The sequence below is a fragment of the Tympanuchus pallidicinctus genome, unplaced genomic scaffold (assembly GCF_026119805.1).
Source record: "Tympanuchus pallidicinctus isolate F22 unplaced genomic scaffold, pur_lepc_1.0 scaffold5, whole genome shotgun sequence".
In the NCBI taxonomy this organism is placed as follows: Eukaryota; Metazoa; Chordata; class Aves; order Galliformes; family Phasianidae; genus Tympanuchus; species Tympanuchus pallidicinctus.
The window spans coordinates 24,750,086-24,765,637 of record NW_026294769.1 but is presented as its reverse complement, the minus strand read 5'-3'; the positions used below and the strand labels follow the sequence as shown (position 1 = coordinate 24,765,637).

Here is a 15,552-nt window from a genome sequence, read left to right as displayed (position 1 = left end):
CCGCGCGCGTCAGGACAACGTGCAGCGCTGCCCGTCCCCAACCATCACCTTGGGACACGGAGGAGCTCAACTGCGCAAGCGCGGCTCTTCCGCCTCTGCGCGCGGCCTTCTGGGACTCGTAGTCCTCCCGCAGAACGAGCCCTAGCTCCTACCGCGCGCGTGCGCAGTGTCGCTTTCGTCCCCCGGATATGACGTCTCCGCGGTAGAGGCGTCACTTCCGCAAACAGGATGGCGGAGGGTCGTGCTGGGTGAGTAGCGCGCGTCTTTCTCAATGGCCTGGCGGTGGGGGTGGGCTGGCAGGCAGCAGTGCGGGGAGACCGGCGGCTGTTGGGCTGCAGGCCTGGCGGTCAGCCGGGGCGGGTGGCAGCCACGCTGCTGGGAAAGCAGCTTCCATAGCTCCACGGTTGAGGAGCGCGGGCCCTGCTTGCTAAGGGTGTGGAGCCTCGGTGAGCCCTGTGGCAGTGATGTGCTGCACTGCACCGGGAGTTACGGGAATACAGACACAGCTGAAGGCTCCTGGTGTTAGTGAGGGCATCGTGAGTACTCTTGGTAAAGTTCAGAATCCACGACTGATGTTGTGGATTCCTTTCTATAAAGCGTCCTGATTTCTGTGTTTGATGGAAATTATGTGACGTTAAAAGATCAGCTTGCTATTTTGAAGCATTCCGTTGCTTTGTATTTGTAAATATAAAGTGGCTTGCAGGTTATATTCTAGAGGGAAGAGGGTGGTTATGGTCTCAAACCCAGTGAAAATTAGCAGGTTAAGCAAGAAAGATAGCCGTGGAAAATCGATGGAAAATCTTTACTGTAATTGAGAGTATGTTAAATTCAGTGCCAACAGTAGATCTTTTTTCTCCATAGTTTATTTTGATCAATAGGTAGGGAATTTAACCTGTCAAAAATGGCTGACTTAACCAAAACTGAAGAAAAGGAAGTGGAGAAGAGTTTGGATGAAGAAGTGGAGGGAACATCTCATGCTTCAGAATCAGATTCAGGTATTAATTTGGAAGGCAATAGCTCGACTTCAGGTACAACGCACTCCACCGAAAATGAGAACAAACTTGCTAGTGGTGATCAGGGCAGTGGCCTGAAAAGGAGTGTAGCAGATGTTGAAGATGAACCTCCTAAGAAAGTTCCGGTGAGTATTGTTCAGTTTAACAGAATGTTGGCATGAACTTGTGGGTAGCTTTGTTGCAGTATAGTGGGTGCAGAAGTTATGTTGGACTTAAAAAAGAGAAAGAGGGTCAGTAGAAGTCAGTGTGTTTTGCATGCTGAGTTTTATCCTGTGTGTTACTCTAGTTATCTATGCGTGAGAGTTTCTTCCCTATGATAATTTGTCCTTTTATTTCCTGAATAAAATATTGTGAAACTTAGAAAACTTTTCAGTATGGTTTGTTATCAAACTGGAAGGTTTGGAGATGCTTTCTCTCGTTTCTTTTGTGTTTGTCTCTTTTCTGTTTAAGACTGTGTAGGAACAGCAGAAAGTATTTGCCTTTCTAACTGAAGGGTGAAAAAGAGAAGCAGTCTTTTATATGAGACTTTCTCTTGTGTATGGGTTTGTAGAAAATAATGCTGTATTCTTCATCTGGACTAATTTTAACCTCTGGAAATATTTAAATGCAACTTTAAAATGTTTTTAACCTAGTGCTTTGTTTCTCTAGTTTTTACTGCGTTTTAACTTAAGCAGTCTGGGAAAGTAATACCCTTTGTTGTGGTAGAAGCACCTTTTCATCTTTTTAATAAAGTATGTGTGGGATCAGGTTTAGGTGGACAAATAATACATTGCTTTTGTGTAGCCTAAGGGTATAGAGAGTGATTACACTGAAAGCAGCTGCCAACAATCTGGATGTTACTGTAGTTTTCGACTTGTGGATGCAGCAGCTGAGAGGCCTTGCTGGATTATATGTATGTGTCTCACATGTTTATCAAAGTCACCTTCAGCAGCTATTGAGCAGGCCACCTGTGCTCTTCCTAAAAAAAGACAAAATATTTGTTAGTCTCAGTCAGCTAAGTGAGGTAATAAATAGATGATGAGATTATACTGTTCCAGACAAGAATGTCTTGTACATGCTTAAGTTTTTGAAAGTAGTATAAAACACTGAAGAACTAATGTAGCTTATTAAAGTCTGTGAGACCTTCTTTTCCCTTAAGCGATTGGTATGTCATTGATAAGGTATCAGGGTGTTGACTTTTGTTGTGGATTACTGTTGGAACGGCTTTCCATTGGAATGTAAACTCATAGTGGCTAGAATTCTGTGGTATGTTTGTGAGTTCTGACTGAGAATTCTTCAATTTGTTTGTCCAATTAGATGCTTTTGTGCTTCACAGAATTTCTATTGGTTCTCAGTGTTCTGTTATTGCATTTATAATTTGTTTTTTCACATGTTGTGTATACAACTGAAGATTGTTTTTAAGGTGATGAGATGTTTGGAGCTATAATATGTAGTTATAGAATGCTTTTCAATATCATGTGGGGCTTTTATTTTCAGCTTGTTATGGTAAGGCTGAACCAGAGTTATTTCTATAGCTAGATAAATACTAAATGGGATACTCTTCATCGAGTCATTATTCTCTTTCGTACTGCTCCTTCTGTCTACAGAGTGAGGCAGGCCATGGGCAAGCTGTAGCTGCACATTATAATGAGCTTCAAGAAGTTGGGTTGGAAAAACGCAGCCAGAGTCGCATATTCTACCTCCGAAACTTTAATAACTGGACAAAGAGTGTCCTCATTGGTAAGTTTTCTCTCCTAATTGCTTAGACTTTAATGAAAAGTTTTATTTTTCATACTATTATTTTTCATACTATTTTAAAAGAGAAAGGGACAGTTTTGGATCATAAATAATCTGTTCTTGTTGAGCTTTTATTGCTGTATTTGAATCTATCTCAATCAATTGCTAAACTGTACTCTCAGAACAGACTGTCATTAGGTCTTGAACACACAAAATAAATTTTTTTTTTTGTGATACCAAAGTAAGCACTTTAGAAAGATGAAAAGCTAGAGAATTTGATTCTTAAAGAAGCAGCTGCTTTTTACATAAAGCAATATCTGTTGTCCACAGATTGGTTTCCTCACTCTGGAATTAAAACTTCACATCTTCCAACAGGGGAAAGATTTATCAGCAGAGAAAATTCATGGGGAAGGAGCTATGCTAAGAGATGTTGTCTTAGCACGCTGTTTTTTCTTCTGTTTTATCAGAGCAGTTAAAAGCAGTGTTTTGGTTCATGTAAAGCTGTTCTTGAAATGTGTTCAAGCCTTTCAGTCACAGTCTAATCTCATTAGTTTGGCATTACAGCTGTAGTCTCAAAACATAGTTTGCATCTCTTGCTGTGAAGTTGCTAATGTGTCAATATGTTTTCCTAACACCAGCATTAGCACAGATTGACTCTAGACAGAATAGAGATAGAAAAGAGAATGAAATGTTGAGTATGTGTTGAGTAAAAAGACAGCGAACAAGTGGCTAGTGTTATTGCAAGGCCTGGGAAAGACCAAGTGGGGAACATTATGCAAGTTTGTAATGTGACTGCAAGAAAAGATTGTGGCTGATGTGTTTAGTTGGCTTTAAATCTTTTAGCTTTCACACACTTAAAAATAACATCTGCCTTCACCATAGTGGTAAAGAAAGGGAACTCTGTTCTCTCCTCATGCATGGAACAGTTGTTTTGAGATGTGCAGTTTTGCTTTTGTTTACCAAGGACGTAATTCAGTGCTCCGGTCACATTACAGGCAATGTACAGAATGTACAGAAAATATTTGTCTTGTTCTTTGTCCTAACAATTTGTGGTTGTTACTTTGATCGTTAGTAGTTTCTAGTACAAGGAGTTTAAGTCTGCAGTGTTAAGAACACTTAACAACAAAGAAAGTTCTTAAATGGTTCAAAATCCGTGAACCCCTTTGGTCCTCTAAGGATCTCTGTACAATAGAAATAAGTCACAGAGACCTCTATGAGCATTCTGTCTTTTATTTTTCTAGGGGAATTTATAGACCGTGTACGACAGAAAAAGAGTGATATTACTGTATTGGATCTGGGATGTGGCAAAGGTGGAGACTTACTGAAATGGAGGAAAGGCAGAATTAAAAAACTTGTCTGTACAGGTAAGAAGGCACAGTGACTTTCTGGGGTAAGTTCACTGGTGTTATGGGAAAAATAAGCACGTCTCTGGTCATGTAGTGTTTCCTTTTTTATGGTGTGCCCCAGAGTGCATGCATCTTTTGTCAAAAAGATTTCTTTTGTATATTAACTCGAAGACATTTATTTGTTTGCCAGCATACACAGAATATTTATCATTCTTACAATGATGAAATTCCAGTTCAACTCTCAAATAAAAACTAGTATTGGTAAAGAAGCACATTGTTAAGGTTGGAAAAAACCTACAAGATCATCCAGTCCAACCATCACCTATCACCAATAGCTCTCACTAAACCATGTCCCTCAAATCAACGCCCAAATGTTCCTTGAACACCTCCAGGGTCAGTGACTCCACCACCTCCCTGGGCAGCCCATTGCAGTGCTTGACCACTCTGACCACTCTTTAAGAGCAGAAAGATGATATCATCTTCCCTTCTCTCAAAAAGCATTCTAGCTATCATCAGTCAGAGGAGACATTGCTTAGTTTCAAATTTAATACATACCAAGATTTCATACAGTTCCTTTATTGAGAATTATTCTGGGTATTCTACATTTTATAGGTCTTTGTTGCCTTTCTTTTTCAGTTGGCAGCCTTCAAATATAGTCAATGAATTTGCTTACAGAGACCTTATATATAAATAAAGTAAATAAATTATCAATTGTGCATTGCTGGTTTTAAAATTTCTCCAAGTGTCATTATTCAGTGAAACTCTGCCTGTGCAGGAAATAGCCTTAAAAACAAAAAAAATCTCTGAATGTATTTATTTGTGATATATACTCAAATTTCAACATCTTTTGTATTTGTAAAAAAGTAAAGAGTTTTCAGTACTGACTGAAAAATGCCTTGAAGCTTTACTGATTTAGCTAATCCAAAGTAGACAGTTAATGATTGCAGCACTTAGTATATCCATCATGTGAAGTTTTGAAAGCATCCTTTGGGTTCACGAGGATGGGAACTTTCTAAAATCATAGAATCCTTAGAGTTGAAAGAGATCTCTAAGGTCATCTAGTCCAAGTGCCCTGCAGTGAACAGAAACACCACAGTTACATCAGGTTGCCCAGGACCTGATCCAGCCTCACCTTACAAGTCTCCAAGGACAGGGCATCCACCACTTCTCTGGGTGTTCCATTGCCTCACCACTCTCACTGCAAGACGTCTTCCTTATATCTAACCCAAATCTATCCTCTTTAAGCTTGGAGCCATTTCCCCTTGTTCTGTCACCGCAAACCCCACTAAAGAGTTTGTCCCCTTCTAAAATCTAATGGCTACAACCTCTGTCAGTGTTGGAGACTGAAAATGAACAGAAGTTGTAATCTCGGATGCTACCTGCAAATGAGATTTTCTCTACAAGCTGGGCATAAAACTTCACATCAGAGTATAACTGGAGATCAGCTTTAACTTGTGGCTTTATGACTCTGCAGTGTTCCAGTAATCATTCTAGTTTTCTTGTCTGGGGCGAGGTTTACACTTCTGTTTGTTTATTTCTAAAAATCTCTCTCTGTAGATATTGCTGATATTTCTGTGCAGCAGTGCAAGCAGCGATACGAAGACATGAAAGCCCGATGTCGCTATAATGAACGTATTTTTGATGCAGAATTTATACAAGCAGATAGTACCAAGGTAGAGATATGGGTTATAATACTTCTGGGATTTAACATTCTTTTGTTCAGCAAACACAGGAAGTGATGGTAGCTCTGTAGCACCCGGCTGTTGTTTTGTGTTTTTTAAATCAGATTGTTGTGCTATTGGGAGAATCAACCATACAGATTGTTACAATGTTGCATAAAACTATGTTAAATGTATTTGCTGTAAAGTGCAACTTTAATGAAGCTTGATTGTCTTTTTCAGGTAATAAACCTGTTGCTTTTAGGTTCTTTCATTTGATGAGGGAAGGCAATGAGTATTTGTTGCTGGAATTTCTGGGGTTCAGCATGGGGTGGTGAAAACTATCTTGGTGAAAGTGTTTCCATGCTGGAGTGAATAAGGGGCGCTTTGTAATTTGACTTGTACAGTTCATTTTGCATAATGCAGTATTTTTTTCTAGTAGCGTTTTAATTACTATAATATTTACCTTCCCTAAATGAGGAAGTGAATGAGAAGTCTGAGAGGGAAGAGAAACTGAGCTAGCTATGAAATATTTGCATGTCGTGGGCCCTGGAGAGAATTTTCTTGCTGCTGTGTTATTTGTAATTGCTGCTAGTACTGTAGCCTGAAAAGAGAAGCTGGAAAACTGCTGGAATACATGGCCAAACTGTACCTGTTTCAAGAGCTTCATGTTCTCCAGAGTTACTGGTTACTTAGATTAAAGAGGGGTATGGAATTATATATGTATGTATGTATTCGAAAATACAAACAAATGCAACTTGGTTGGCATGAAAATTGCTTTATTTAATAGAACTCCTCCATTAATATGTGTAATGGGTATCTTCCTAGCAAAATGAATGTCTGTTGTCATTACAGAAATGTAGGAAACTGAAAGCATGTTTTATTATGGTGATTGTTTCTGTCCAAACTGTGAATGGTTATGAAACCTTAAGCAGTAAATTATCTCTGGAAATTTCTAGGGAACTGTGGTTTTTCAGATGTAGTGATGTAGTTACTTGATGACAAGAGGAAAATTTTAGGACATCATTCTTTTATCATGATAACAAGTTTTTTCTGTGTTATCAGTGAGTTTATTTCTTTCTCTTACCTTTTTTTGTCTTGTTCTGATTGAACTTGTGAAGGAGTAGATATTAAATGACTTGAAAGAATTATGGGAGTAGTATATTTTGCTACAAGACTTAAATGAATCATGCTTGTTTGTGTAGCTTTTATCACAAGTACTTTTTTCCTTCTTTCTTCTTTTTAATTTCAGGATCTTCTGTCTCCCAAATACAGTGATCCAGACACACGCTTTGACATTTGCAGCTGTCAGTTTGTTTACCATTACTCATTTGAGACATATGAGCAGGCTGACATGATGCTTAAAAATGCCTGTGGGAACCTCTCTCCTGGAGGTTATTTCATAGGCACGACTCCAAATAGCTTTGAGCTTGTGTAAGTTCTTTTTTAGCCTATTAATCTTCTAACAGTCTGTGAAGTATTGTCAAGTCATAGCTGTTCGTACATTGCTCTGATACACTTGTGTAAACAAAACTGAACTTTTTGCAACAGTTTTGGATTCTAGTCAGGAAAATCTCTCTGGTTAACTAAAACAGGTATACTTGTACTGATTCTTGTCTCTGGTACCCATGGCTTTTCTGGAGCTAGTGTGGATCTTCATACACAAACCTTTGGTAGTGACTTAAATAATGGCAAAGTAGTTACAGCCTGGACAGCAGCTGTCAGGTTTTAGTTTAGTAACACCAATAAACATGCTTTGAGCCTGTAGATGTGCCTAAGCTAAAGATTTTTCTAGATCTATATGTTTCTGGTATACTGTAGGGGAATGATAAACTTTTAGAATATAGCACATCATTTCTTTTCATTTTCATCGCTTTATTGGATTTGGAATGTGGAAAAGTACAGGAAACTGAACAAGGTGATACTGGGGAAAAAACATTTAGAGATCTCTTGTGCATTGTTTCCTCCATAAAATTAAAAACATTTTTATCTCGTTTTATAGAAAGCGACTTGAAGCTTCAGAAACAAATTCATTTGGGAATGATGTATACAGTGTAAAATTTGAGAAGAAGGGAGAATATCCTTTGTTTGGCTGCAAATACGATTTCCACTTAGAGGAAGTTGTTGATGTCCCCGAGTTCTTGGTTTATTTTCCATTACTGGAGGAGTAAGTTGAATTTTGAATTCATGATATAATGAGAGCAGCAAAACAACATAAGCATGTATATGGCTTGTGTATTTCTGCAAATCACTGCAGAGGATCTTATTTTGTCTTTCTTATGTTTTCCAGTTCTTTGTTTTTTGTTGTCACTCTAAATGAAGAGTTTTCTTGGATTTCTGTCCAAGACAGTAATCTAATATCTGTCCATTGCTCAACTGAAAGTGCTCTGGTCATTGGTGCATCCTTAGAAATATCCTATGTCTTATATAGGAATTTCTGTACCTGGTTGATCTTGCTTGTCTTTTCCACCCTTTTTTGGAACGTTCATAGATTTTGTCTTTCTTCTAAGTCTTTTTCTGTGAGCACCATTTTGCTGTTACCACTGCATGAGTTCAGATTGACCTTTCCCAACCTGTCGTCTTCTGAGATACTGACAAATGTTTCCATATTGTTTTTTTTTCCTCTGCCATTCAAGCTCAATATGAATGTAAAGCAATGTTGAGCTTTCTCTTCAAATCTGTATATTTTCACACGCTTTGTTTGCAGTTCTTTATGAAGAGTAATAGCATTAGTTGCTGGTGCTTGTAGCTTCAGTGTTGTATAACAACAGTGAAAACATACAATCGAGATGTAAGGCACTAAATGTAGTAGAAAGAGAATTCTGTAATACATGCATAAATCTGCTGTGGCAGATGTTGATTACTGATATGAGTTCTGGAGATGTTTTTTATGTTGAAATGTTTATGATGACTTCTGTCTAGATTTTTGTGTTTAATTAAAAAAAAAAAAAAAAAAAGTACACTTCATGATGGTAATGCAGTTATTTTCATCCAAATGAGTTTACTAAAAGAATTCTAGGAAGACTGTAATCCCAGTGAATACCATGAGATGTCACTGTGACTTAAAATGGTTCTTTTGAGAATGAAGCTACAATAACTTTATTACTATACTACAATTATTTTGACAGAATGGCAAAGAAGCATGGTATGAAGCTAGTTTACAAAATGACATTTCGGGAATTTTATGAAGAAAAAATCAAGAACGAGGAACATAAGATGCTGCTAAGAAGAATGCAGGCCTTGGAGGTAAATGTGGAGTTAACATCTTTCTTTCAAATAGTATTTTATATCTAGTTAATTATTTGTGAAATAACTGAAATGCCTGTTGTGGACATTAAGCAATTAAGTAAGGAGCACCTTAAGTATTGAAAAGTACTGAACTCCTGTGGCTGAACAGGGTAATTATAGTGAGTTAATCTTTGTTGGCTGATAGATGCCCACCCAGCTGATTTCTCACTTCCCTTCTTAACAGAGATGACATCCCTTTCTTTACAAGGAGAGTAGTTAGGCCCTGGAACGGGCTGCCCAGGGAGGTTGTGGATGCCCCATCCTTGGACGTGTTCAAGGCCAGGTTGGACGGGGTCCTGGGCAACCTGATCTGAATGTGTATGTTTGGTGGCCCTGCTAGGCAGGGGGGTTGGAACTACATGATCCTTGAGGTCCCTTCCAACCCGGGTGATTCTGTGATTCTGTGATTCTATGACAGGGAATTTAAAAAACAACAACAAACAAACAAACAACAAACAAACAACAAAAAGACAAAAAAGTTCATGGTTTGAGATAAAGACTCAAACCCTGAACCTTTTTGCCTGAAAGACTGCTTACCAATTGTCATCATTTGCAATCCAGACTCAACTTAGGGAAGATTAATTTACTGAAAATTGAAAAAGAACAAAAGAAAAAGTATGGTGGGAAATGAAGACACACCCCATTGACGCTTTCTTCTCTGGCTCAACTTCACTCCTTCGTTCATGACTCCTTTACCTGCTTCACTTGACAGAGTGGCTCTGGGGGATGAGGACTGTGGTCATTGCATAACAGCTCCTATCTGCTGCTCCTTCCTCCTTGCTGTTTTCCCTTGCTCCACTGTGGGTCCTTCTTATAGGCTGCAGTTTTAAAGAACCGTTCCAGCATAGGTCCATTTGATGGGTTGAAATGCTTCAGGAGCACTTTGAAACCTAGTTTCTCCAGCACAGGCACCTCTCCTACATGAGCTGAAGCTTCCTAGCTTCCTTCATGGATTATCCACCTTTTGTGGTGTGGAGTCCTCCACCATCTGCAGCTTGGATACCTGCTGCTATGCCTTCAACAAGGATGATTTAGTTCTCTGTGGTCTGCCAGGGAACAGCCTGCTTCACCTTAGTCTTCTCTGTGGGCTGCAGGGGAATGTGCCTCCAGTGCTCCTGTCTTCTCAGACCTTTGTGTCTGCACCTGGTAGAGTGCAGTTTTGTAGATAAAATTTCAGTTTTGAAGCAAGTTTACGTTTTTATTAACCAGTAAGTAGAAGTGCATGTTTACTGGTGTTACTTGACCAAGTATGTTGGTTTCTGTAATTTTGCGCAAAAACACAACATTCATGCCTGTTATCACACTGTAGAAACTGTAATCCGTATCTCCAATTGCAAAGCTGAAAATTAAGCCTTAATGCAAGAAATACTGATTAAAAAACAGAAACTATTCTTTGTAGGAAGAAAAGGAAGACTGTGTTTATAGAGAGAAAATAAAAGAAACTTAACTGTAACTGAGTTTATATTTTGTCCAGTGGTCTTGCTTTTTATCCTCAAATTGTTATACTTGGTAGCAGCTTGTGAGGAGCTTTTTAATGTCATCTCTGAGGGCTTCGCTTCAGTCACTGTTCCCTGTGCTCCCCTCTTCCCATCAAAAGGCAAAATTTTTCAGCATAAAGCTATCTAGTTGAGTATGTGGTGACATATTAAGCTTAGTCATGTGGGCTGTAAGTAGACTTCACTACCTTTGTTGACTCTAAAGCAGATAGTGTTCATGCTGCCAGTAACATGGCGACGGACCATCTTATATGTCAACATTTTTCTTATTAAAGTAGAGCTGTCTTCAGTTAGTGTCTATGTCCAACTGAAGACAACAATGTTAAGTATAGGCTGCTTTGCAGTAACAGGTATCCCTAATAAGTATATCCTAGTTCTGCAGAAACAGGTGTATAATTCTGGTTATAGCTCCCATGTGTTATTCAGGCACTTTAGGCATTCTTCTTGAAGTCTTACAGTCTTTGTTTTCAGTAGTTCTACTTCAGTTGAGTTGTCTAATCAAGACTCTCAACTCCATCGGTTGCTGTTCTGAAGGAATGTTTATCTAGTTTGTGTTCACAATGAGTTATGTGTGAAGTATAACTTCTATTGCTTATTCTGTCTGCCCTTTTTCAGACATGCAGTGGATAAAAGTTAATTTATAAATTCTGAGTATTAGATTTTCTGGGATAACAGGTAAGTGTTGGGCCTGATCAGATAGGTGCTCTAATGGAAGGATGTAAATGTAAGACATTTTAATAATTAATGACCTTCATTTTGGGCTGTGTTGTTGTAAACCATTGCCTGATATGAATATTGTATCTTATACAAAATTAATATTTTTTTTCTTGTTTTCCTGTTTTCTGCAGCCATATTCTGCATTTGGTGATTCCAGGCTTGCCTCTGATAAACCTGATGATTATGAGCATGCAAAAGAGTTTATCAAAGATGGCAAGGCAAAGTTACCATTGGTAAATATTCTCTCATCTGGTGTCTAAATTGAGGCTGTAATCTTGTAGATGTTTGGTACCTTCTTCATTTCAACTGCAATGAAATTGGTGTGAATCTTCTACTCATGTTCTGAATACGTACTTCTTTTACTATATGTATATATATAGTATATGTATCCCGCATCGAGTGGGAGAAGAAACCTGCTCTCACCATTTGAAATCCAAAAATTACAAAAAGAAAGTTGCCTCTTTTAAGAAACAAAGCTTAAGAGCATGAGGATGGCTGAGTCAGACCAAAGATCTCTGTTGCTGGATATTCAGTTGGCCAGTAGCTGTTGACTGGGAATAAGTGTGAGAAGAAAGAGTGTAAGAGCCCAACAGCCTGGTGTCCTTTTCTGCTATGCCTGTGTAACATAAGTGTTTTCCATTATCAGGGCTATCCCAGTTCCCCATCATCCTAGTTAGTGGAGTTGTATGTATCTGTGATCTTCTATAATGCTCATCTAGTGCCTGAAAAGCCATCTAATGTGAGTGGTTAGAAGTTGGTCTGTGAAAGATTGATTACCCTGAGTTAAATAGGTTTTTAATTGTTTTCTCTTTTTTTTTTTCTTTTTGTTTGAACTGGTTTTTGTATCCTCTTCTAGGGAACACTGAGTAAATCTGAATGGGAAGCAACAAGTAAGTATTGTTTTGAGAACTTGGTGTTAACTGAGTGACTGCTGTGGAAAGCATATAAAATAGTCTGTCAACTATGGAAGAAAATATGTATTTTAAGTGTAACAGGATTTTGTTGTGTTATTTAAATGCCTACGTATAGATTAGATTGTCCAAGTCATCTCAAGAAATTGGCTGGGGGGAATGCATAAAATAGGTTGAAATTTTGCTTTATGTATGTAGCTTCTAGCATGCAGACTTTTGGGCCAAAAACACTTTGGGAAGCTTTTCTTAGTGTATGATAAGAGGATGCTAGTAAATCTTCTAATACCAGCAAAATAATTCTTCAAATATGACCCTTATGTGTACATGTGTGTTATACCATTACTAGACAACTGGAAAACAAATTGGAAAACACTTAGAACATGCATTCATTTAAAAACAAAAAACAAAAACAGCTCTGGTTTGGGAAGGCTGACTTGAACTTTACTTTTTGCCTGCAGTGGTTAATATGTTTCAGAAAGCAGCAGTTAAAGCATGGATGATGAAGAAGGGTTTGGATGTTTTATAAAGGGAGAAATCAGTGCCTCACACAGAAAAGCATACAGTGTTATTAAACATGCTTTGAGTTATGTAAGGATGATTCAAGGAAAACATTTGCTATGGGTTTTTTTTTTTTCTTTTCAATATTGATATATTGAAAAATATTAAGAAATATTTACATATAATAGGAATTTCTAAGGGTAAAAGTTGTCTCCAGGGAGACTGTTATTAACTGATGTGTAACGGTAGCCAACCAATAATTGCATTTTTGCAGGCCATTATATTTGATGTGTTTGTGATTTAAATTAAAAAAAAAAAAAAAAAAGGCAAATCAATTAATGAGTGGAAAAAATCTTAAGGTGTTTACATTTAAAATTATTAGTGGTGTGATTCTTAAGGTAAGCATTAATTGAAGCAGTGTTAAAGTATTATGTAATCTACATATCTAATTGAGAGAGACTTTTTATGCATCCAGAAGTTCAGTGATGACTATCTCTAGAGTTCTAGCTTATTTATTCCTCAGAGAAATTTAGAATCATCAAAAACTCTATTTCAGAATGTAAACACAGCTTGTTCATTATTTTTGTTGGCATTTTTGCTGAGGAATATAAAATAGGCTTGGTTTGAAAGATTTGTAGTGTACCAAGGAATCTGCTAAAACAGATTCTGAGTTTAAGTGGAAATCCATTTATTTTTGAACTCGCAGTGCTTTACCATGTCTGTCTGGTATGAAGCATAAGTACTTCTGAAATAGCTGGCATTGATTAAATGCCAAGTAAGTATTTTCCAATTTGCTGCTGTGGACTTGTCCATTTCTGAAATTATACTGTTCTGCAGTTGAGAAAATACCATCTGGCATTTTTAAAATATCATGGATAAAGAAATGTTTTCAAGTGGAAAATTGTATTTTGTACTACTTTTAATTTAAAGTAAGGTTGATCATTTGACCCCTAATTGTCATTACTGCCTGTATAAAGAAGTCTTTAAACTTAGTTGTATGTGATGTCTTATGCACCAGGGAATGTTAATTATGTGTAAAATGGTTGAGTGATTTAAGCAGCACTCACATTTCAGTAGTATCATTAACTGAAGTTGCTGTTGCATCAACAATATCAGCAGTACTTAAAATATTTGCTTCTGTGCACACTTGAAGCTCTATCTTGAAAATATGTCTAAAACCATGCTGGAATTGAATGCAAGAGATACCTGTTGGGAAACCATGGCAGTTCTTATGGTATCAGCAGTATGTTAATAGCTTGTTTGGGCAGAATGTAAACCAGCTTAAATTTTAAGCGCTTACATGAGCTGGGGAAGAAGGCTAAAACTTGAAATGCTCAATTTTCTTTTCTAGGTATTTACTTGGTATTTGCCTTTGAGAAGCAGCTGTGAAACTTCACATACCAGACCCAGCAAGAAGAGATCATATCCATGTGCAAGTTGGAGCAGTCAGAAATCCATTGTGGCAACTATTTTTTTATTTTTATTTTTTAATTATCAGAAGTGTGCAGGACACTACCAAAAACGAGAGCAAGCTCACGATTCTGAGTTACATTGCCTGTCTGTGACAGATGGACTTGTGTGTGTATATATAAGAAAGATTCTGAACCAGTCTTTTTAAGCATTTGTAAGCATTTGAACGCTCTCAAAACTTATGTTTGAACTTAACAACTTCATGTTAGAAAAAAATGTTTTGTTAGTCTTATGTTTGTGCTTACCAGCCTGATGCTGCACTTCCTGAAGTTGATGGAAGATGACTTGTTAACTGTTAACTTCAGTGATGTAGAATGAGGGCCTAAATATTGTAATGCAAAGCTCAGTTAGTTCATAATGTGATGGATTCAGACATGTAGGGTATGTCTACAGTGCATGCAGAGCTTAGTGAGAAACAATACCCAAGTCAGTTTGAGTACTACTTATGTGCTGTGCTCCTGCCTGCGGTGTAAATCTACCTTAGAGATATTCATGGTGTAGTTTATACGGTAAAGTTTCACGATGTTTTTAGTTGGTTTGGTTGTTTGTTTTTTTTTTGCTTGCTTGCTTGATGATATATAGTGTCACTTCATGGTGCTTCCAAGATTAAATTTGTTCTGTACAAAGCTGCTCTAAAAGAACTGAATTTCTGAACTTTTAAAAATCTTTACATCGTTTTTCCAAGTATGACTATACAGTAATGAATAACAGCTGCTGAGCTTAAATTACTGAACATTTTCTATTGTATTAAAGACTGTACTGACTTTTTTGTAGTTTTAATGTCTCTTTGAAACTTACTAGATGGATCTTAGGATGTGTTTTGCTTGTTTCATAAAATTCCAAATAGGCTTGGCAGAAGAATTAGCTCTTAGTGGTGATGGGGACTTCACTTAAAGCATTAAGAACATGATCATGAACTAAAAAGGGAACCCTTATAATAGTTGAGGGTACTGGAATTTCACTCTGGTAGAGATGGTTGCGTATGTGCACACACACCATTAGATATAGGAAATAATTTCAAAATGAGATCCAAATATTCTGCTTGGGAGTATAAACTGATGTTCTTGACAGGCAGAATGATACCTAACTCCTGTCCTACTCTCTGCCATTCTATTGGACCTGGCTTGGAGGTTTCTGGCACTGTGTTTAGTCCTCCTTTATTATGCCAGTAGCCACCCACTAGTGAGAAGATGAGGGTTACTTCAGGATTTTTCTCTCTCGAGCTAAGAGATGCTTTTTGATGCTGTTGGCTGTTTTAGTTTATATACAGATTAATTGATAGTGTTGATGGTACACAAGTATTTTTTTGCAAACCTATAATAAACCTAAGAAAGAACAATGCTATTAAACATTCAGATTATTTGAGTTTGTAGTTGTAGAGCCTTTCCTCTGTAAATTACCTCATACACTTTCCTCTGACTCTTGATTTTTAATTTTCT

The 15,552-nt window shown here is 37.6% G+C and overlaps 1 protein-coding gene across 2 annotated transcripts; it reads left to right on the top strand.

The window, feature by feature from the left end:
* The first annotated feature begins 144 nt into the window (after positions 1–144).
* On the top strand, positions 145–14,886 carry RNMT (RNA guanine-7 methyltransferase). Of its 2 annotated transcripts, none has more exons than XM_052704080.1 (11): positions 145–248; positions 862–1,138; positions 2,600–2,732; positions 3,971–4,093; positions 5,633–5,748; positions 6,986–7,167; positions 7,736–7,900; positions 8,862–8,979; positions 11,366–11,467; positions 12,091–12,124; positions 13,995–14,886. In XM_052704080.1, exons 2-11 carry the CDS (start codon positions 902–904, stop codon positions 14,030–14,032), a joined length of 1,248 nt encoding a protein of 415 aa, XP_052560040.1. In that variant the 5' UTR covers positions 145–248; positions 862–901; the 3' UTR covers positions 14,033–14,886. The 2 variants fall into 2 exon arrangements, with proteins under 2 accessions (XP_052560040.1, XP_052560041.1); XM_052704081.1 differs by having other exon boundaries at positions 213–248; positions 879–1,138.
* Positions 14,887–15,552: the final 666 nt, after the last annotated feature.

Bases quoted from the DNA above. Each gene is read 5' to 3' on its own strand.
- RNMT (XM_052704080.1), top strand. From the start codon at position 902: ATGGCTGACTTAACCAAAACTGAAGAAAAGGAAGTGGAGAAGAGTTTG. The intron at 7,901-8,861 runs GTAAGTTGAATT...TTATTTTGACAG, and splicing joins TATTTTCCATTACTGGAGGA to AATGGCAAAGAAGCATGGTA. The intron at 11,468-12,090 runs GTAAATATTCTC...ATCCTCTTCTAG, and splicing joins GCAAGGCAAAGTTACCATTG to GGAACACTGAGTAAATCTGA.